Raw genomic sequence first — 22,878 nt, forward strand, 5'->3', positions numbered from 1 at the left:
CTCGTACTAAAAATTTAAATTTAATAGCAAAGTGATAATGAGGTTACCTTCCATATAAAATCCAGAAATATATGCTCCTTCTCTGGCAGGCTGTGTAAAGTCTTCCTTTAATTTTTTGGTGACATCTACTGTTAGATGCATCTTATCTAGGGGCCATGCATTTTTCCTGGCCATACTTTGCATTACAGCTGGAAAAAAAAGGTATAAAATTTTAGCCGGTACTGATGGCATTCAACTAGGTGCACGACAAAAATAGTCAATTACCCCATAATTCACATTTGCAGAGAATTGTCGAGTTTCATTTGGAATTATTCAGCTGCACGTAGACACTAGAAAGGAAAGACTGGAGTTTGTCATTCAAGCCACTTTAATGCCACCAAGGGATTTGGAGTAAAACTGTAATCCGCCGTGCTTAGCACTTAGATGAACTCCAACTTAATTACTTTGATACACACACAGTAGCTGCAAGTTTGTGCCCTCTGGTCCTAGACACCCCCACTGTAGGATATATCCACCATATCTAGGGTTTTCAATAGTTGAATAAACTCCAGTGAGTACAGTCCCAGAGCACTCCTCATATGTTAACCCTTTCATTCCCATGAACCTCCCCAGACCTAATCCAATGCCAGCACATCCTTCCTTAGAAAAGGGGCCCCGAAACTGTTCATAATACTCCCAAGTGCAGTCTGACTAATGCCTTATAGAGCCTCAGCATTCCATCATTGCTTTTATATTCTAGTCCTCTCAAAATGAATGCTAACATTGATTGCATTTGCCTTGATTATCAACAACTCCACCTGCAAGTTAGCCTTTAGGGAATCCTGCACAAGGACTCCTAACACAAGGAAATCTGCAGATGCTGGTGGAACGCAGCAGGCCAGGCAGCATCTATAGAGAGAGGGTCCTGATGAAGGGTCTCGGCCTGAAACGTCGACAGTGCTTCTCCCTATAGATGCAGCCTGGCCTGCTGCGTTCCACCAGCATTTTATGTGTGTTGCAAGGACTTAAGTTGCTTTGCACCTTTCAATTTTCTCCATGTTTAGAAAATAGTGTATGTGCATTTATTCCTTCTGTCAAAGCACGTGACCTTAGACTTGCCAACACTATATTCCATCTGCCATTTCTTTGCCCATTCTCCTAATCCATCCCAGTCCTCCTGCAGACTTGCTGCTTCCTTGACAGTACTGATCCCTTCCCACGAAACCATTAATGGCATCATCCAAATCATTAACCTGGAAAGAAGCAGTCCGGCAGACCCCTGTGAAACACCACTAGCCAACAGAAAAAGCCCCTTTACTCCCACTTTTTGCCTCCTGCCAGTCAGCCAATCTATCCATGCCAGTATCTTTGCTGTACTATCATTGGCCCCTAAGCAACGTTTTCACATCTGGGCTAATTAAATCATGGATATTGTTTACATCAGCTCCACATGGCATGCAGATTAGAATCTAGGATTGGTTTGAGCTGCTTGAATGGCCACTTATCAGGAAGAGAAGATTTAAAAGAAAAATAAAGGAAAATACATTTTTTTTAATTACATTAAAGCAGCCATTAAGTCTCAAAAGTTTTTCGAAGTAATTGTACCACACAGCAGAAAATATCAAGATGGAGTTTTTAAGAAGATCTTAAAGGATTACACTAATCTTTTAGGATTTTTATTTGTTACATTCCGTTATCCATGACTAAACAAACTGCAAAGTTATAATATGCATAGAGTTAAGATTTATTGTATGATATATCGTATTTCCAAATAGAAAATACCTGTAAGAAAAGACTGTGGGTTGAAAAAACCTGAGATCCAGATTACACTAGGAGGAGACAGATCATGTGTCCAAATGTCAAGTTCATGGCAGCGCATTAGAAGATCACTGTACCTGCAGAGAATACAAAAGTTCAATAATAGTTTGGGTACCTTTAGCTGTATATTGCATGCGTGGTATGGATATATTAAGTAATAAATTGTGGCAGACCCTGATGGATGATGGTCTTAGAAGTTAAGATACTTCAGTACCAAAGCCACTCAAAACAGAATATTGAAATGCAAACTATAATGACTTGGATTTAATTGTCTTGCTTTGCAAAGAGACTTTCAGCACAAAAACTGGGCCCTTTTGCCCACTGTGTTCACACAGGTTAATTAGCTGTTTGCATTAATCCTTTATTCTAACCAGATTCTTAACTTTCACCCTGAGATTTTACTACTCACTTATACAGTAGAGGCAAGTTACTAACCAATTAACCTAGCAAACTATACATGACTGGAATGTGGAAGGAGACAGAATCACTCAAGTCCATATTCACAGCAAACATGCACCAGATCAGTACTACATTTATGCAAATTTAGTTTCACTTCCTTTTTATCAATTTAGTTTTGCATCGCAGGGTTTTACTTTATGTTGTCACTGAAAATACATGCAAATAATTTGTGCACAACTTTGTTGCCTAGATGAAATTCACTTAAGTAATAAATGCTTAATCCCATTCATAGTGTATTGCCTTTAAATATATATCCTCACCTGTATCCCAACAATCTATGTAACTTGTCTTTCTGGAAGAGAAACCTGATAAATGTAAGATAGCTCAAACCAGTGAAAGTACAAAGTTACTAGCAGAGTCCATTTCACTTATTAACATTTTGCATTATTGTGGCAAATTATTAGCGAAAGGCTTGATGGATAATCAATTCCTTGTACCTTCATGGTTTAATTTTGAGAGAGAACTAATTAAACAAACCCCAAGAGGTATCTCCATGTTAACTTGAAACTTAAAGCAACAAGTTGCTATTTCCAATTGTAAATTTTATATTTTTTGAAAAGTACAATATCAGCTGTTTCAAACAATTCAATTATGTTTCAGTTGAACAGAACAGACTCTTCAGCTCATGAAGTCTGTGCAAATCAGGATGCCAATCAGATTCAGTTTATTGTCATTTAGAAACCACAAATACAATGCAGTTAAAAAATGAGACAACGTTCTCCGGAATGATATCACAAAAAAAGCACACGACAAAACAGACCACACAAGAAAAACCGCATAACATTTGGTAATCCCCAGTCCAGAGTCCGGAGAGGCTGCTGCGTATCAATATCGCGCTACCATCTTAGCGTGTTCCCCGGAAAGGAACTCCAAATCCATCAGACAAAACAAGACTACCCAGACACCAAGTCAGGAGACCAACTCTACCACCCAACAAATCAAAAACCTACACAAAACCACATAGTTATAGTTAACATTTAGTTGCAACAGTGCAGACAATACCATAATTGATAAAAGACTATCTGACAAAAATCACATGATTTAACATATAGTTCCAACAGTGCAAAGCAATATCGTAATCTGATAAAGAGCAGACCATGGCACGGTAAAAAAGTCTCAAAGTCACGACAGCCCATTGTCTCACATAGACAGTAGAAGGAAGAAAAACTCTTCCTGCCATGAACCTCCAGTGCCGCAATCTTGCCGATACAGGCCCCTGGAAAAACCCAGCCAACTCTGAATCCGTCTGAAAAACTTCGAGCCCAAAGACACCGAGCACTGAGCAGCATCTCTGCCGAGTGCTTCGACCCCAGACCCGGCTGCCAAGCAACAGGCAAAGCCGAGGATTCGGGGCCTTCCTCCCGGAGATTTTCTGATTGCACAGTAGCGGCGGCAGTGAAACAGGCATTTCAAAAGTTTGACCAGATGTTCCTCCGTGCTTCACACATACGTCTTCATCAAATCAGGATTGTACATGGCATCCTGCTTGACAGATTACAGATATTCATTCTGAAATGGCCACTGTGCACTGCTATGTCGCGCCGCCATCTTTATGTACTCTTCTAATCTAATCACATCTTGCTCTATTTCCTGCCTGTTCATGTGTTCAGCTAAATGCTTCTTAAATGCCACTATCATATCTGCATCTACCATTGCCCCTCAGTGGAAAACTAAAGCTTGCCTCAAATCACCTTTAAGCTTTGCCCTTCTCACTGGATCCCCACACCCTTCAGTATTTGATACTTCTAACATGGGACAAAGATTATTATCTATGCTCCCTTTTTATATACTTCTTGGAGGTCACCCCTCACCTCCCTACACTGCAGTGAAAACAATCCAAGTTTGTCTAACCTGTCCTTATAGTAAATACTGTTCAATCCAGGTGACATCAAAGTCTAATCCTTCCTTTAATGTGGTGACCAGGACGGGACACAACACTCCAAATGTAATCCAACTTGAGATTTATACAATTGTAATACGACTTGTCAAATGTTATACTCGGTGCCTCAGCCAACGAAGGAAGGCAAGGATGCTGTACACCTTCTGTACCACCCCATCCACAAAACCAAAGAGCTGATTGTTAGCTGCAGCAGGAAGAGGTTGGAGGTCCATGAGCCGGTCCTCATTAGGGAAATGGAGGTAGAGAGAGTCAGATGTTCTAAATTCCTTGCTATCAACATATCAGAGGATCTATTCTGGGGCCCAAAGTCACCACCTCTATTAGTAAAGTTGGTGTAGATGTGGTATGTCACCATAGTGACAGTAGATGGTCAGGAACAGAAAGAGTCCAGGAAGTCATGGACACAGCCCAGTCCATCACTGGGAAAGTCCTCCCCATTATTGAATACATTTGCATAGAGCATTACCACAAGAAAGCAGCACCCTCACCATCCAGGTCATGCTGTCTTCTTGCTATTCCCATTGGGCAGGAGGTACAAAAGCCTTTGATCCTACATCACCATGCTCAGGAACAGTTATTACCCTACAGCCATCAGGCTCCTGGACTGGTGTGAACAACTTCAATCACGACAGCTGAACATGCTCACTTTCAAGGGCTCTGCAATTCATGTTCTCAGCATTCAGCATTGGCACATTGGTTGTTTCTCAATAACTTAATAGTTTTAAATAAATTGTTTTCCAGTAAATGCAAGAAAATGAATCTAGAAGTAGTACATAGTAGCATATATGTACTTTGATAATAGATTTACTTTGAATTATGTTGCTATTTTCAGAGAACTATAGCTTTACACCTCCCTCTACATCAACACTTAAAGGGACCTGCCATATACTGTGTACTTTAGCCTTGCATTGTGCCTCCCAAAATGCACCACGTAACAATTGTCCACATAAAATTCAACCTGACATTTCTCCACCTTGAGTTTCAACTTTCATATTTATTTTACTTCATAGGAGAAGATGGAGTTACCTCGTCATAGGGTACTACAGCATAGAAAGAGGCCTTTTGATCCATCCATCCATTCTAAGCCAAACTGTTATTCTGCCTAATGCCATCGTGGTGCACCTGGAACGAAAGCCCTCCATACGCTTCCCAACCATGCATTTACCCAAATTTCTCTTAAATAGTGAAACTGAACCCACAACTACAACTTCTACAGACAGCTCGTTCCACACTCACATCGCCCACTGAGGGAAGAAGTTCCCCATCAGGTTTCCATTAAATATTTCACCTTTCACCCTTAATCTATAACCCCTGGTTTGAGTCTCATCCAACCTCTGTAAAAAGCCGCCTTGCATTTACCCTGTACTGTATATACCCCTCAATTTTGTATAACCCATTTAAATCTCCCCTCATTCTCAGAGGAATAAAACCCTAACCTATTTAACCTTTCTCTTCACTCAGAACTTTAACTTGCAGTAACATCCTTGTAATTTTTCTCTACTCTCTCAATCTTACTGTTAACTTTCTTTTAGGTAGGTGACCATACAATACTCCAAATTAGGTTTCACCATCTCCTTATGCAAAATTCTAAATAACATCCCAACTCCTGTACTCAATACTTTATCTCTGAATGCCAATGTGCCAAAAGATTTCTTTGTGGCCCCATCTATGTGTGACACTACTTTTAAAGAATTATGGTGCTGTATTCCCGGACCCCTTTGTTCTACCGTGCTCCTCAGTACCCTGGTCGTGTAAGTCTACCTTGGTTTGTCCTCCCTCACACTCATCTCCATTACATTCCATTTGCCTTTTTTCCCCGGTCCAGATCCTGCTGCAAGCTTTGATAGCCTTCCTTGCTGTCCACTACACCCTCAGTCTTGGTGGGTCATCTGCAAATTTGTTGGTCCCATTTACCACATGATCATCCGGAACATTTATATAGATGACAAACAAGACTCAGCACCAATCCCTGGGACACATCACTCGTCACAGGCATCCAGTCAGAGAGGCAACTGTCATCTACCATTTTTCTGGCTTCTATGAAGCAAATGTCAAATCCAATTTACTACCTCACTCCAAATGCCAAGTTGCTGTATCTTGACCAGCCTCCCATGTGGGGCTCTGTCAAAGGCCTTGCTAAAGTCCACGTGACAACATCCAATCAAGAGAAAATCTGCAGATGCTGGAAATCCAAGCAACACACACAAAATGGTGGAGAAACTCAGCAGGCCAGGCAGCATCTATGGAAAAAAGTACAGTTGACATTTCAGGCCAAAATCCTTTGGCAGGACTGGAGAAAAAAAGCTGAGGAGTAGATTTAAAAGGTGTGGGGAAGGGAGAGAGAACCACCAGGTGATAAGTGAAACCTGGAGGGGGAGGGATGAAGTAAAGAGCTGGAAAGTTGATTGGTGAAAGAGACAGAAGGCCTTGGAAGGACACGTGGGAATGGGAAGTGGAATTAAATTGCTTTTCTTTCACTAACCTCAAAAAAACTCTCAAACTGATGATCCATTCTGTTGTACACATGATAGCTATTGGCATATGCTAAACTAACAGCTCAACAGATGAAATAAAAAGTGCTAGTGAATAGTATTGTGGTGTGTGAGAAGACCATATTGTGCATGTGGTAAAGCCTCTCACAGTGACTACAGTTGTATGAGTTAGATGAAGATAACTAAACACTCTGCTTTATGACTGTTGCTGGGCTCACCACAACGATTGCAGTAGTTTCGCCACAGCGGAGACTGAAGGCAGACTTTACAGTTATCTTGCCAAGACTGAATTGCACCAGGTCTTGCTCAAACTTGCTGCATTGAATCCTTGGCCTCTCCCTTTCACAAGCTGCTGAAATAGACAATGTTATAGAGCAGTAGTTCGATCTGCACACTGCACAGTTCCAGTGATGGGGTTTCATATTTATTCCTAAATGAATGTGCTGTCTGCAGAGCTTGGCATGTTCTCCCTGAAACTGTATGGGCTTCTGCTGGGTACATCAGTTTCTTCCACTCCAGCAGGTTAACCAACTCCTGGAAACTACCTCTAAACATACACTCAGTGGCCACTTTATTAGGTACTTCATGCACCTACTAAAGTGGCGACTGGTGTATGTTCATAGTCATCTTCTGCTGTTGACCATCCACTTCAAAGTTCGATGTGCGTTCAGAGATGCTCTTCACACTACTGTGATAATGCTTGGTCATTTGAGTCACTGTCACCCTCCTGCCATCTTGAACCAGTCTGGCCAGTCTCTCCTGCCCTCGCTCATTAACAAGCCAATTACGCCCACAGAACTGCTGCTCGCTGGATGTTTTTCTTGTTTTCGCACCATTCTCTAAATGCTAGAGACTGCTGTGCGTGAAAGATCCCAGAAAATGAAGAGTTTTTGAGATCATCAAACTACCCCGCCTGGCACCAACAATCATTCCACAGTTTGCAAATGATACAAAGATACTACAGGTGGAGGGGAAGGCAGTTTTGTAGAAACAGGAGGCTACAGAAGGTCTTGGAACAGATTGGGAGAATGGGCAGAGAAATGGCAGTTGGAATACAGTGTCAGGAAGTGTGTGGTCATGCACTTTGGTAGAAGAAATGAAGGGTTGTCTCTTTTCTAAGGAGCAAAAATACAAAAAAAAAGGTGTAAAGGGATTTGGGAGTCCTTGTGCTGGACTCCCTAAAGATTAATTTAAGTTGGTGTTGAGGAAGGCAAATGTGATGCTAGCATTCATTTCAAGAGGACTAGAATATAAAAGCAAGGATGTAATGTTGAGACTTTATAAAGAACTGGTGAGGAATTGAAGAATTGTGAGCAGTTCTGGGCCCCTTAGAAAGGATGTAGCTGAAACCGAAGAGGGTTCAAAGGCCGTTCACAAAAATGATTCCAGGATTGAATGGCTTGTCATATGAAGAGCAGTTGATGGCTCAAGCCCGTATTCACTGGAATTTAGAAGAATGAGGGCTGGCCTCATATGAAGTATTTCCTCATAGCAGAGGGTATAGGTTTAATGGGGATCTAAGTCGACAACTTATTAATCGTGATCTGCATCTTAACATTAACAGCTGTTCTGCGATCACAATGACAGGTTGAACTTGACAAGTTACGTATTCTGAAACCAAATAGTCTAACAGATTAGTTCATATTTCTCTTTTGTTTGGGCCACCTATTTCCATGTTCTCCACTAACGTGCTGAATGCTTCTAGTTCTGTGCACACAGGAACAGAAAGGACAAGGGACATTTGTGATTCATCTCAGCTGAGAGTAGGTCCCATCACTCTTACGTTGTGTGGTTTCAAGCAATGGGAGCACAGATGGAATTGACTCACTGTTCCAGAGCTGTTACTTTACAAACAATACTTTTACATGTACAGATGACAAGCTGACTCATACTAGTTCTCATTAGGAATTTCATGTGCATCATGCTAAGAGAACAGTGCTCCATTATGCAGTTAAGTGTGCACGCATGAGCTCTGCCTTTCCCTTTCAATAATAGATATAGCAAAGGAGCAGCTGGCACTCAGCTGCTGTTAAAAGATTCAGTGCTCACTGTAGTGCAACACAGAATCAACACTCAACATGGGAGGTGGTTTTGTGTGGGGTTTTGCAGTTATAATGCAGACTTACTGGTTCTAATTGAGTACTTGAGAATTCCTAAGTTAAGCAGTTGGCACGGGCTGAACTTGCCTCAGGTACAAGTCCACCTCGTGTCAGCAAAAATCAATCGCACCAACAGATTTGTGAAAGCTGGTCTGGTTATCAGCACCTGCTGTGAATGTTGTTGCCTGATGTTCAGCAACAGCATTCTGTAAGGTCGAGCGTCCAGTCATATTCCTCTGCTGTTACTGAAGGAAACCATTTCGCTCCTCGCAGAGTGCTGGGGTGTGGGGGGAGGGGTGGAATACTGTCAGGTCTAATTCAGCGACAACAGTCTCAGATGGTGTAAGTCACATTCCAAGAACGTGAACATAAAATATAGGTTGATACTCCATTGTATCAACTGTGTTCCTGAAGCCACTGTTTAACAGATTTGGCATAAAACTAAACTCAATCGTGTGCTAATGGATGGTCCCAGTTAGACATCAATCTCTCACCAACTGTCAACATCAGCTACTCATAATAATGTCACTTTCTAAGGGAGCCACTGCATTCAAATTGACCTACGTTTCCTACATTCTAAAATAAGTACTTCGGGTTATAAAGAAAGCTAAGGTTATTGTTAGCTCAAAACATCAACTGTTTATTCATTTCCAAGCATGCTGCCTGACCTGAGTTTCTCCAGCATTCTGTGTGTGTTGCTAAGATTATTAAAATCTTCATTTCGCATTTGTCTGACCCAGTGAAAGGAAATTTTATTCCTCATCTTTCCTCAAGTACAACCATATATTTTGTTTTTTACTTTAAAAAAATTGCTATCAACCCCCACCCCGGTACCAACTCTTTCTTGCCAACCCAACCCCCCAAATCCCTGGCCCTAGCGTGCAAGACCACAGCATCTTTGAACTGAAGGTTTGGAGTAGACACTCTTTTTAACATGGTGTCATTTTTAAAATGAGAATTATGCCAACATAAATATCTGAATTATTTCTTCAAATATCACTGCTTACCACAGGTGTGCCACTAAACTTCCCATCCATTTAATTACTTCCTTTTCCAATCAAACCCTTTTCTCTTGTTTATCATCGCTCGTGCAGTACTGTGGTTTCAAGCTGAATTATGTCTGATTTGCTACAATTTATCTGTCAGATCTTCAATGGCTTAACTATGTGTCCATTAGAAACTCATTGTTCACTCTTTAAATTAAGCACCTATACAGACTTTATGGTGTGTTCTCCAAAAACAGAGATGAATTTTATTCTTAGCATGTGCATCAATTGTACTTCATCTCCATATAAGGTGACACATCCACATCAACAATTAAATATTTATGTCAGCATATAAAGCTAAATGCAATTTTTCAGGTATGAGATGCTGAAGGGTTAAAAGACTGTTGACGCTGGTTATAACGCAATGAAAAATCTCAAACTGAGAAAAATATTAAAGGCTTACAGGATACCAGAGGAACATTTTGTTCTCTGTTCCCTCTCTGAATAATGATATTTATTACAGTTTCAAGGATGTGTTATTTAAATATGGAGGAGGAGGACAGGCCAGGCGAAAGTATGATGCTGTTCACACATGCATCATACTTTGTTTTTGGATAATGAGATTTTGGTCATTGGATTCCAGACCAGGAGATCTATTTTTCAGCACAGCTAATTAAGATAAGCTGATTTCACAAAAGAAAACGGGGTGAATTTTGCAAATTCCCAGCAATGAACTCCAGGAAACCAGGGCTGAAAATTGCATTTGAATTTTAATTTGAAGCAACATATACTTCAACAGGACTTGACCAGAAACGTTGACTGTTGATTCATTTTCCATAGATACTGCTGAGTTCCTCCAGCATTGTGTGTGTTGCTCTCGGCTTTCCAGCATCTGCAGAATCTCTTGAGTTTTTAATTTGAAGGCTGCTTTTGGGTGTATTGATTTTCTCAAGGCAGCCAATCTTGCATTGACATTACAAAGACATGGTTAGTGTTGAGACTGCAGGGAGCATTGCGATATCTCAGGTGCCACACTCCATTCATCCCCATGTTTGCCAGGCATTGTTGAAACCCTGTCTATTTCTCATTACTGATTTCCCAGCTCCTCTTTGGTCTCCCTCTTTCCCTCTGCATTAAAATGTTGGTAGAAGTTATTGTAGCTTTACCCTCTGATTAATAGATACCTTAAAATAATTTCAAAGTAAGCCGTATACAGTAGATTGATGTAGCTCTGAATAGCAATGTGTGGAAACACAGAACTTTGAAAAGTAGGGGTAAGACTCAGCCTGCTCCACCATTCAATTCAAACGTACTTGATCCTACATCTCATTGCTTTGCCCGCACTCTTCTCATATCCCCTCCACGCAATTATGTTTATGGGAAATAGAGCAAAAGGCTAGGGAAGTACTCATAGTGCAACATGTTCTTCAATTTTACACACTTATATAGGACTTTATTAAAAGCCTTCTAAACACCATCCACCGTTTTACATTTGTTCCGCCAGCTAAATCCATAATTGTCCCAAAACTCCTCAGCGATTCACAACTTTCTACGACAACTCAAGTAGGCAATATTGTGTGAGCAACGCCACCACATAACAAACTCCATCCTGATGTGGATGTTCACGGCAGTTCCTGTGTTGCTGCTGGACCACGTTTGGACCTGGCCGCCCAGAATCATCGCAGGAGCACAATGAACAAACACCAAGACTACAACGGTTCAATGAAATGCTCTACCTTCTTCTCAAGGCAGTACGAGATGGATAGCTTCAGCTTTGCCTTTGTCACCCAGGAAGAATAACAAAGATGCAAATCAATCTCCAAAGCTTGTCCAGTAGTTGTTTTGATTTGGGTCCCCTTTATTTTAGAGAATTTTCTAAAACATACAAATCTATGATCTCTACCAGCTGGAAGGATCTAGAAATTTGCCTTCCAAGACACACACCACCCTAACCTGGAAATATTACCACAGTGCCTCCATTCTTGCTGTGTCAAAATCCTGGAGCTCTCGACCTCAATACCCACTCCTCAATGCAAAGGTTCAAGAAGGCAGCTCATCACCACCTTCTCAAGGGCAGTTAAATGCTGGCTGAGCCTGTGAAGTGCACATCGCTCGAGTGAAAGGATACTCTAACATAGTTACACAAAATTTATCTGTAATGAAATGCACAAGACTAAATTGCAACTTAAAAATTGAAAACAATGTTTGCCTTATTGCCACAATAAAATATGGGTCGAAAAATGCAATTCAATTACACTCACATAACAGTCAAGGTTTCTCTTATTCACACTAACAATGTCACTAGAAGACTGGATGGTGTCATTACCACAATAATGCAGAATGACTTGAGGATATAGCAAGTAATTTCACAAGGCAGTTTTCAATCTGCCATCAGTGCGTGAAATGTGATTTGTAGAAGGTAGCCAGTTTCAGGGAAAGCTGAAGTATGCCTCATAACGTTTAGACAAGATTGTTTTTCGATTTCACACTCCAATCTCTGGGTTCTACAGCATTCACTAAACAGCTTCATGTACTGATGATTTTAAAAGAATAATTATATTTGTAAATTATTTTGTCTTCTAAAGATTATATACTGCAAGTGCAGACTATTTGCAGTATCAGTTCTGTCTTACAGAAGAAATGGTGTTAATGATAAGTGGGTCTATTTATAGTGTGAAATCTCAGCCTGTGCTTAAAATGATTGAGCCCTGGCAGATAGCATGCTTGATATAATTGGCATACAACGGTGGCTAGTCTAAATTGTACTTGATTATTAATCAAAGTATCCTGAGAGAACCAGATTTTATTATTGCGTTGCTGATCTCTCAAACTGTTGCCTTTCCTCATCTACAGTCATTTCTGACAATGGAGACAATGTAAATGAAAACATCTTTAGAAATATAAAACTGATGGTCAGGGCTGAGTGTATTTGTGTACAGAATCTGTCATCAGTTTTCAACTTTTGCATCAGTCAACAGCTTAGCCACATTTGTATTCAGAATCTGCAAACCATCTTGAATACATAATTTATCATACCATTTTATTCTATTTCTGGAGTCATACCAAAGTACAGTACAGAAACAGGCCCTTTGGCCCATCAGTCTGTGCTGAACCATTTAAACTGCCTACTCCCATTGTCCTGCACCGGGACCACAGCCCCCCATACCCCCACCATCCATGTACCAATCCAAACTTCTCTCAAACTTAGGAATTGAGCTTGCCTGCATCAAGTTCGTTATTCAGTTTTGTAAATGTTGTACATTAATTCACTTCTGGATCTCAGATCACATAAAAAGTAACTTTTAAATGGAGCTTTGTATTTTGCAATAATAATATAATAGAAAATTTCAAATATTTTGTATTCACTCAGAAATGTGTTATAATCTGATTCAGACCTGAATTTTATTAGAACCCAAGTTAATAGCTTTGCTTGTATAAAACAAAGTCTTGCAGAGTTATTTCAGAATCCAGCTATTATTTGGTGAAGGTCCACAAGTTAAAACTCCAGAAATCGACATTTCACCATTAACGGATTGTGGAAAATTACTTTATCCATCTCAAATCAAAGGCAACTAAACTAAGTTTTCAATTTAGCATTTCCTCAACTTGAGATTTTTTTTGGATAGAAACACTTGTTTGCAAAAGAAACAAAAATGTATAATTAATATTTATCATAAATTCACCCATAAAGGAAAGGATTTACTTATCTCCTTATCATATTGAGCAGCCTCCAAAGAAAAAGACACTTGATTGAACTGAATGTCTTTTTTTCCTATTCTGCACAAATACTTGTTTTCTACAAATTTCAATCTCTCCCCTTTTTCCATACATGCCCAACATCAGCACTGGCATGACAAGATATTACCAAAAAAACCCACAGACAAATGGATTATTTTGCAAGAAAGATGATAAAATATCGGTACAGAAATTAACCAAAGGCTGCACAGTATAATTTTCATAGTTATTATTTAGTGGAGTAAATGTTGCTGTATTGCATGCTGTCATGCACATGAGCACACAAAGTCTTCATTTAGAGTGGATAAGACATTTTCTATTATGACTACTATTAAACATGATTCCTTGCTTGCATTTCTCATACCATAGTGATCCCTGGAGACTCGTTATACATTATGCAAGTAGATACCGAATGGTTTGTGACTAACAGATCACTGTGATGCATAATAGCTACATCAAAACACTGTCGTACTTCGTGGGGGTGGGGGGGGGGGTGTTGGATATATCGTTGCAAATATCCCAATAAAAATACCGAACAAAACTAATTTCCATACAAGAAATACTTGTAATTCGAGTGGAATCTTGACAGACAGGATGCCATGTACAAACTATTTGTGTCTTGACATGTTACTTACCACTGTGCAAGACAGTGCATTGATGGATATGCCAGCTTGGTCCAGGTGTCAGGAACGTTATCAAAGAAAAGTGCTGTCTGCAGTAGCTCCATCTCAGATGAAATTGCTAACTCACCCTAACAAAAGCAAGGAGGAATGAAGATTGCACATGATAAAGAACCCAGCCCTTACAAAAAAGGCTACTGCAAAAACTACAAAAAGTAGAGAATTATATACTTTATGTGCAAGGATTTTTAAAACCTGCAGTTTGTGCAAAATAGGTTGTGGTACCATTTTGAACTCGGATGACTGACGTCACAAGAGAGATTTGGAATTAAGACAGCAATTTGCTTTGCTGGTTTTGACAAAGAACAGAATTAGATGCACGGATTAATGAGGATGTGATTTAAACTTTGATTTAATCAGAAAAATAATAAATTTACGTACAATGGAAACAGCCAAAGTGCCAAAGGATTATACCATCTTAGGTTGTGTCATTCTGTTCAGTCCTCAATTTTCTTTAGATCATTTTATGAACATCAGCAAGCAATTAAAGAAGCTCTAATTTTTACTAATTACAATGCTCTGGAATTGCACAATAAACTTGGAAAGCAAATATTTTGTTCCTGGTTAGAATTACCAAGGAAGTTTTTGGACTAATGTTTAGTCTGTTTCATTGGTACAAAATGAAGTCTAAAGTTGTGCATTTGACTGATATTCTTGCTTCACCTCAAAGTGCACTTGCAATCTTGAAATAGCTTCCTAATTGCCACTGAAGCCCCTTTGAATGCACTAATCTGGGCACTATGAAACTGAAATGAGTCCATTTGTAAAATCAACAGAAAATGCATGGCAAACTGGCTTTGAAGCATTTGTTGCCTAATCAGTGATTAAGAGGTTGTCGACACTCTAGAGAAAGGAAGGTGATCTGTATTAAAACTTATGCCTGTTTGAAGCCAGAAAGTGCAAGTGCACCTCCTGGTTGTGCAACTATCCTGTTGGTGAGCACAGATTGACTGCCAGATTTCAGAAAGGTTCACACAAGCTGGCCACATTCAATTACCGACTTAGCAGGTAGCAGGTAGGGAAGGTAATAGGCAACCAAAAAGGGAAAGCCCAGCCCCTGACTCAGCCATGTAAAAATGGCAGAGCAGACTCGATGGGCCAAATGGCCTACTTCTGTTCCTATATCTTATGGACTCAGAAAGTGGGCAACAGATAATACGAGTTAGGGGCCAACTCCTGAAAATGAATTCAGAAAGTATATTTTATTGTATACAGCACCTTTGAGGATGTCCTTTAGAGCAAATCTTCCACTTTGTTTCATAAATCTGTGCAAGATCAGTCTGCAATTTATTTTGGGACAGTGTCAAATAAACTAGAGAACTGCAACTGAACAGAACACAACTACAGTATTATTGAAGAAAAATGTTGCAACTTAACATTAGCATTTGTAGAAAGAATGTTTTTATAATCCTTCAATATTGTATTAATTGTTGATAATATACAAAAATGTACTTTTCATAACTTTGTAAAGTGCCATGGATTAGCTGGGGGTGGGAGGGGAAGTGAAATGCAATAAAATGTTTTGACTAAGTATGTCTTTGTATTGTACACCACCATGGACACAGTTTTACTCAAGCCTTACCTTCAATCCCAGATCAAGTTCCTTCAATGAATGTCTAATTTCTTGAATGAGGATATTCATTCTTTCACATTCTTGGAAACAGAACAGAATGTACGGGGAGCGCTCAGCTGGTTTAGAGGTTATATCAACCATATTATATTCCTCTGGTAGCTTTTCCACTATATCATCCAAGATAGCTTTTACCTTTAAAAATAGCATATTAAGATTTCATTATAAATAAAATTACATTTCTTAATATTCACTGATTTCTTTAGTTTCATTTTCTTCTGCTAAAAATATCAATAGATTTCATAGTCAGCTTCATTTCATGTACTAAACTGTTGACAATGGATGATAAAAGAAACTGAATACGAGGGCAAGGAAGGAAAATGGTGTTGAAGCAGAGGATTATTCAAGATCTTGTTTAATGAACCCCAGCTTACACTGGGTACCTTTACAGGCAATATCCATGTCAATTGTTTAAGCATTTGCCAAAGCTAAACCTACGAAAATTAGCTGCATTATTGTCAACACAAAATAATTGTATATATGGCCAATGCAACACAATAGTACAGACAGATGACAATAAATTTGAACTTAACCATGAGATATACCTTGTTACTTATACCCATGTTCTCAGGTTAAATACAACTGGCTAGTAATGACATATTTTGTTTCTCCTGATATTAAAAATGCACAGTTTAACAGTTTTATATTGCTGACCTTTTCTTCAACAGTTTGCGTTATTCCTTCAGCAGTCACCGAATCTCTGGGCTGCATTTCCAGTAAGGTGTGCAGAAGATCGTCCGAAGTTACAGTTAGGAATTCAATCTCTGCATTCAAGTGGAGACCATAATGTGCTGGACTTTCAGGTGGTAGCATTTCATCTATGTATCTGTGATAACCATCATAATCAAGATTTGACGGTGCCACAAAACCAGGAGCTAAAGCGAGCTTACCTTCAAACTGGAATAAAGCAAGAAACGAAAGAGAGAGAGAGAAAGAAATCAGTATGAACATCCTGATTTATTAAAATATGTTTCATAATCACTTTAAACGTATTTTCCCAATGATCCAGTTAAAACGAGGCACACCATTAACAAATAATGTCAGTGCAACAGAATAATTATCTTTGAATGTGAGGAATTTGGAACTCTATAAGCTGTTGGTGTGTGGAGCCTCAGTCATCACTTGAATTCAATAGATCAATGGATTCTGAATTTTGAAGGATATAGAATACAAGGACAGAGTGAGAAGATGGTGTTAAGGATGAATCGTGATCTTGTCAAATAGCTGAGCAGGATCGAGCAGTATAACCTATCGCCATTGATGGAAGAGTTAAATATACAATGAAATCATTAAATGTTTACTTGTAGTTGGACAGATTTTCTATAGCTGTGGGCACCCATAAATCTACAAATGGTCAAAGAATAGGAGCAAAAGTAACAAATTTATTACTTTCTTTCAAAATTTAATTTGGTTTTCCATTGTTCGAACATTCCATTGCCCTCTCATCCCAGTATCATTGTACCACTGACTGCCTTACTGAAAGATTCTAAAGAATCTGTGCTGATGACAGTACAGATATTCTTTTATGCCAGGAAAGTACAGGGCATACCAAGGTAAAAGTGACCAAGTGACAAGTGGGTAAATGAAAAACAATTGATAAAGAAGGAATATGCACGAGAAAATCTGCAGATGCTGGAAATTCAAACAACACACACAAGATGCTGGTGGAACACAGCAGGCCAGGCAGCATCTGTAGGGAGAAGCACTGTCGACGTTTCGGGCCAAGACCCTTCGTCAGGACTATTTAAAGAGCAAACACGAGGAAATCTGCAGATGCTGGAAATTCAAACAACACACACAAAATGCTGGTGGAACACAGCAGGCCAGGCAGCATCTATAGGGAGAAGCACTGTCGATGTTTCGGGCCAAGACGTCAACAGTGCTTCTCCCTATAGATGCTGCCTGGCCTGCTGTGTTCCACCAGCATTTTGTGTGTGTTGTTGATAAGGGAGTATGATTTGCTGATATTTTACCACTGACATTTCATTACACACAGCTATTTAGTTGCAAAAGATAGCCCACCAATAAAACTCAAAATTAAAAACTTAGCTTTGTGAAAACATGGAATTTATTTCATTAATTGCTTTAAAATGGAATTATTTGTATGTTTGCCCAGAGAAAATTTAATATTTATTTTCCAGTAGGGGGAGCCCTAGCTCCAGTAACTTTAAAACTAGCACCTTGTGCAACTCAGAATCATCTTCACCATGCAGAATACCTGATGAGGTTGCAAGTACTCTTCCAGATAAGTACGGCATAGTCTTCTGTCCCAGTCATCTGTAATATGGCCACCATACATAATTTCACCAAAGAGGTAACGCAGATCTTCCCAGGGTACCTATAACAAGCAAGGACTTCGCAGCAAAGAAAACAGCAAATATCTAAATATTTTAAAAATTACCATCAATAAATTAATTATGAAGGAATAATGCTTCAATACCATTAAATAATATAGATAAGTATTTTATTAATGTGGTCTTAATAAATTTATCTTAGTCTTTCATTGTACAGAAAGACAATTATAGAATAAGCAAAATTACCCACTGAAAGCAACCTTGCAACTTATAAACTTGTCTGGGTTTAAATATAATGATTCATTACTGAATTATCATCTCTTAATCTTCATTCATTCATGATAAACTTCGTAACTGGATTTTTAGCCTTCTGCAGTCCCAATAATTTTTTAAACATCATGGCATCACTGACACCAAATCTCATAATTTTATACCAAATTTATTTGTTTGATCATAGCATAATCAAGCTTCCCCAATAAAATACAAAATAAATTCATCCATGTAGTTAATAACACCCTCATGGGACTCCCACTGCCTTGGTACAATCAGCACAGAAACCATTTCTGTTTAAAATTTATTTGTGCCTGCTGTGCATAAAATACTCATGTCAAATGGACAGAAATCCAACTCCAATAGTCATTTCGGATTCCCAGAACCTTGTTTGAAGACATACTGACCCAACTAAACAGATAGATACTTCATTGGAAATATATGTCCCCTCTTTCAATCGTTTCAGTCGTTTCCAAACCACAACCCAGCGTCATTACAGAATAATTAAAATTGCTTTACGGTAAATAAAGGTCACCAATGTAGGAAGATGTCTTCTTCTGACATCGAGTAAATGGCCTCCAAAGTGCCAAACTGCTCTGTTATTCATCATTCCAGGTTACAATTGTCAGGCTGACTGGAGAGAATAAAAATATCACCTAGCACAACAGAGTGAAATCCATCAGCTGAGACATAACTACTGCAATCGAGAAATCGGGGAGGGCTGGCACTTCAATAATAGTCTTGGATCACTGTTGGAGAATAATGGTGACATGTCTGCACAGAGTATCATAGCCCTGCTTGCTCTTCCATCCATATCTTAATGGTTTAATCATAATATTTGAGCCCTAGCCATTAGGTATAATGCACTATCAATGAAGTAAAGTTAATTCATATACTGATACATAGAGTTTATAAGGAATTTAACAAAAATTGCTAATGGGGGAGGGGGAAAAGAGCACTGACCATTTCTTTGCTAGCCAGTAACATGTAGAAGAAACAGTTCCATCACTCTTAATAACTTGATGTGATCCTTTTCTGTCCAAGAGATAGAAGTATGAGGAATTTGAAACACAAATGTACTTTGGGAATGTGCAAGGGATCAAAGTTTCAAAATATGCAAGCAATACTGACCTTTTACTGGCACCCAGCAAATTCAATTGTTCACCATAAACTACTGAGAACTTCTTTTAACATCAGAAACTTGAAAATCATTTTCAATGCCTCTTGTAGTAAGGGACTGATAATCAGAAACAGAGAATTTCTGACATGTGAATATGAGCAACACTTCACGAGGTTATCAAAGTGGCCAGCAATCACTCAACCACAGTGTGAAGATTGGCCAAAAGAAGGCTCAGATTGTACGTTCAACTCGGGAGTAACGTGGAAAAGACAAAGATAAGAAAAATGGATGAGAGGAGGCTGTGTGAGAGAGGGAGGGGGTGTAGAGAGAGAGAGAGAGAGGGAGGTAGGATGTGCAGAGAGAGAAGATGGGGGAGTGCATAGAGGGAAAGTTAGATGGGGGAGTGACAGAGAATGGGAATGCACAAGTGAGAGAGGAAGATGGGGTGTGCAGAGGGAGGGAGATGAGAGTGACAGAGAGAGGGAGATGGGAGTGACAGAGAGAGGGAGATGGGAGTGACAGAGAGAGGGAGATGGGAGTGACAGAGAGGGAGATGGGGAGTGACAGAGAGAGGGAGATGGGGAGTGACAGAGAGAGGGAGATGGAGAGTGACAGAGAGAGGGAGATGGGAGTGACAGAGAGAGGGAGATGGGAGTGACAGAGAGAGGGAGATGGGGAGTGACAGAGAGAGGGAGATGGAGAGTGACAGAGAGAGGGAGGGGGAGTGACAGAGAGAGGGAGATGGGGATTGACAGAGAGAGGGAGATGGGGGAGTGAGAGAGGGAGGTTGGGGGAGTGACAGAGAGGGAGATGGGGGAGTGACAGAGAGAGAGATGGGGGAGTGACAGAGAGAGAGATGGGGGAGTGACAGAGAGAGGGAGATGGGGGAGTGACAGAGAGAGATGAGGGAGTGACAAAGAGAGGGAGATGGGGAGTGACAGAGAGAGGGAGATGGGGAGTGACAGAGAGAGGGAGGGGGAGTGACAGAGAGAGGGAGATGGGGATTGACAGAGAGAGGGAGATGGAGGAGTGAGAGAGGGAGGTTGGGGGAGTGACAGAGAGGGAGATGGGGGAGTGACAGAGAGGGAGATGGGGAGTGACAGAGAGAGGGAGATGGGGAGTGACAGAGAGAGGGAGATGGGAGTGACAGAGAGGGAGATGGGAGTGACAGAGAGGGAGATGGGGGAGTGACAGAGAGAGGTAGATGGGGGAGTGACAGAGAGAGGTAGATGGGGAGTGACAGAGAGAGGGAGATGGGGGAGTGACAGAGAGAGGTAGATGGGGAGTGACAGAGAGAGGGAGATGGGAGTGACAGAGAGAGGTAGATGGGGAGTGACAGAGAGAGGGAGATGGGAGTGACAGAGAGGGAGATGGGAGTGTCAGAGAGGGAGATGGGAGTGACAGAGAGGGAGATGGGAGTGACAGAGAGGGAGATGGGGGAGTGACAGAGAGAGGGAGATGGGGGAATGCACAAGAGAGTGGGAAATGGGGGGAGTGCACAGAGAGAAAAGGACATCCACGGAGTGCATAACAGAGTAGTAGATGGGGGATTACTCCAGATGGAAGGAGGGGAGGAAGTGCACAAATAAGAGGGAGATGGGGCATTCACAAGCGTGAGCGAGATGGGGACATGCACAAGAGGGTGGGACGTGGGTGTTGCGCACAAGAGAGGCAGACACTTGTACACGACACTGTAAGTGTGCATGAAAGAAATGAAAGGGTGTGTGAGTGAGAGATGTGGAAATGAGGCAGGGTCAATGGATCTGTGCAGGAATGGGGCATTGTTTGTGAGTGAGCGACAGGAAGGCAATGCACGCAAATGTGGGTGTGGCAAGCATGAACAGGTCTGTGGTGGGAGAAGGGCCATTTGAACCAGACACAGAGATCTCTGCTAAGCTTTTCATGCTATTTCAGCCCATGATCTGGGCAAATTTAAATTATGTTCTCAGTTCTGAGAATAGTTAGCTCAATATACATAGCTTTACAGTTTATTTTCTGCTTACTCTCTCCATGTACAGTATATAAATAAATTACCTTACACTGATTTCTACTCAATTGTATTTTCATGCATCTGTAATGTACCTGCGTGTTCGTTTCCAAATAGCTGTATAAAATATTGACTGAAATTGTCAGGTCTCCTGTGTTGAAAGGGTATTTTCGATTCCAGCCCTGCGGTCCAAATTTCCGACGTTCAGCCACACAGGCATGGAAGTAGCACAGGGAAAACAGTATTGTCTTAAACTCATGCTCACGGGAACACTGATCGAGAATATCCTGCGATGAAGGCATATGAATTTGTGAAGAAGGTACACGATTTTGCTGAGAGAAGAAATAAAAGTAAGTAAAACTCATCTAACGATGTACAATATATACAAATTGTTCCCCAGTAAATTGGACGAGAGTATCAAAGCTAACCCAGTCAGGTTGCCAGACTGAATCTTAAATATATTATTCTATTCTACCAAGAGCTGGACATGCATGCAATTGTTTGGGTTTTGGTGACAAAATGTAAATGCACCATTTATCCTATGTTAACAATGTGTGTTTTGCAGGTTTTTTATGCAACACACAATGTACTGGAGGAACTCAACAGGTTAGGCAGCATCTGAAGAAGGAAGTAGAGAGTTGATCATTTGGATTGAAACCCTTCCACCTGAACTCAGTTTTTTAATGTAGCTTCCAACGGGCTCAGCAGCTTTATTGTTCTTTTGCCGATGAGTGAAAGGAGGTGTGTGTGCACGTAACAGCATGGACCACATTTGAGCCACCTTCTGTGAAGCTAAGTTATGGAACTAGATTATCTCGCCTGATGTAGCCATTTTTCAAATCATCTACGAATGGAAAGTAGATCAGGAAACAAAATTACAGACAAGTGATTTTGCAAGATTTCTTTTGTGCTACCAAATAACTACACTTCGTTTGAGGCTAATGTTGCTCTTTCCATTCTTGAGCACAGAAGGTCCCAGCTCCTTTCTAACTGCAAAGACGGACTCGTGACCTTCACCAACATTCCTGGAAGTTTACCATACAGGAGCAGGGCCAGTTACCTACCTTGACTCTTTTCCCCTTATTCAGTGTTGGAAAGATTCTGGTTCCAACTCCGTATTGACCCACAAGGCATGTGTGAGATCAGTACATTCAAACACAATTCCCATTTTATCCTTGTACAGGGTGGGAATCCAGAACATGCTGGTACCAGCTCTGTGAGCAATCTGTACAACTGCAAAGGAGCAAATGGGCAACACAGTAGCACAGGTAGTGGAGTTCCTGACTCATAGCTCCAACATCCTGAGTTGAAACCTGACCTCCGATGCTATCTGCAAAAAAATTTACACGTTCTCCTCATGATTATGTGGATTTCCTCTAAGTATTCCAGTTTCCTCCCAGACCCCAAGAACCTGTGGATTCTCAGGCTG

The 22,878-nt window shown here is 40.4% G+C and overlaps 1 protein-coding gene across 1 annotated transcript in view; it reads right to left on the reverse strand.

The window, feature by feature from the left end:
* dnah9l (dynein, axonemal, heavy polypeptide 9 like) overlaps positions 1–22,878 on the reverse strand; it is a 271,859-nt gene that overhangs the window by 1,287 nt on the left and 247,694 nt on the right. The window contains 7 exon segments of the mRNA XM_059966255.1: positions 48–188; positions 1,762–1,874; positions 14,104–14,219; positions 15,731–15,913; positions 16,433–16,675; positions 17,997–18,116; positions 21,545–21,736. Of these exon segments, the coding sequence (XP_059822238.1) occupies positions 48–188; positions 1,762–1,874; positions 14,104–14,219; positions 15,731–15,913; positions 16,433–16,675; positions 17,997–18,116; positions 21,545–21,736 (1,108 nt within the window).

This window comes from Hypanus sabinus, chromosome 4 (assembly GCF_030144855.1).
Source record: "Hypanus sabinus isolate sHypSab1 chromosome 4, sHypSab1.hap1, whole genome shotgun sequence".
NCBI lineage: Eukaryota > Metazoa > Chordata > Chondrichthyes > Myliobatiformes > Dasyatidae > Hypanus > Hypanus sabinus.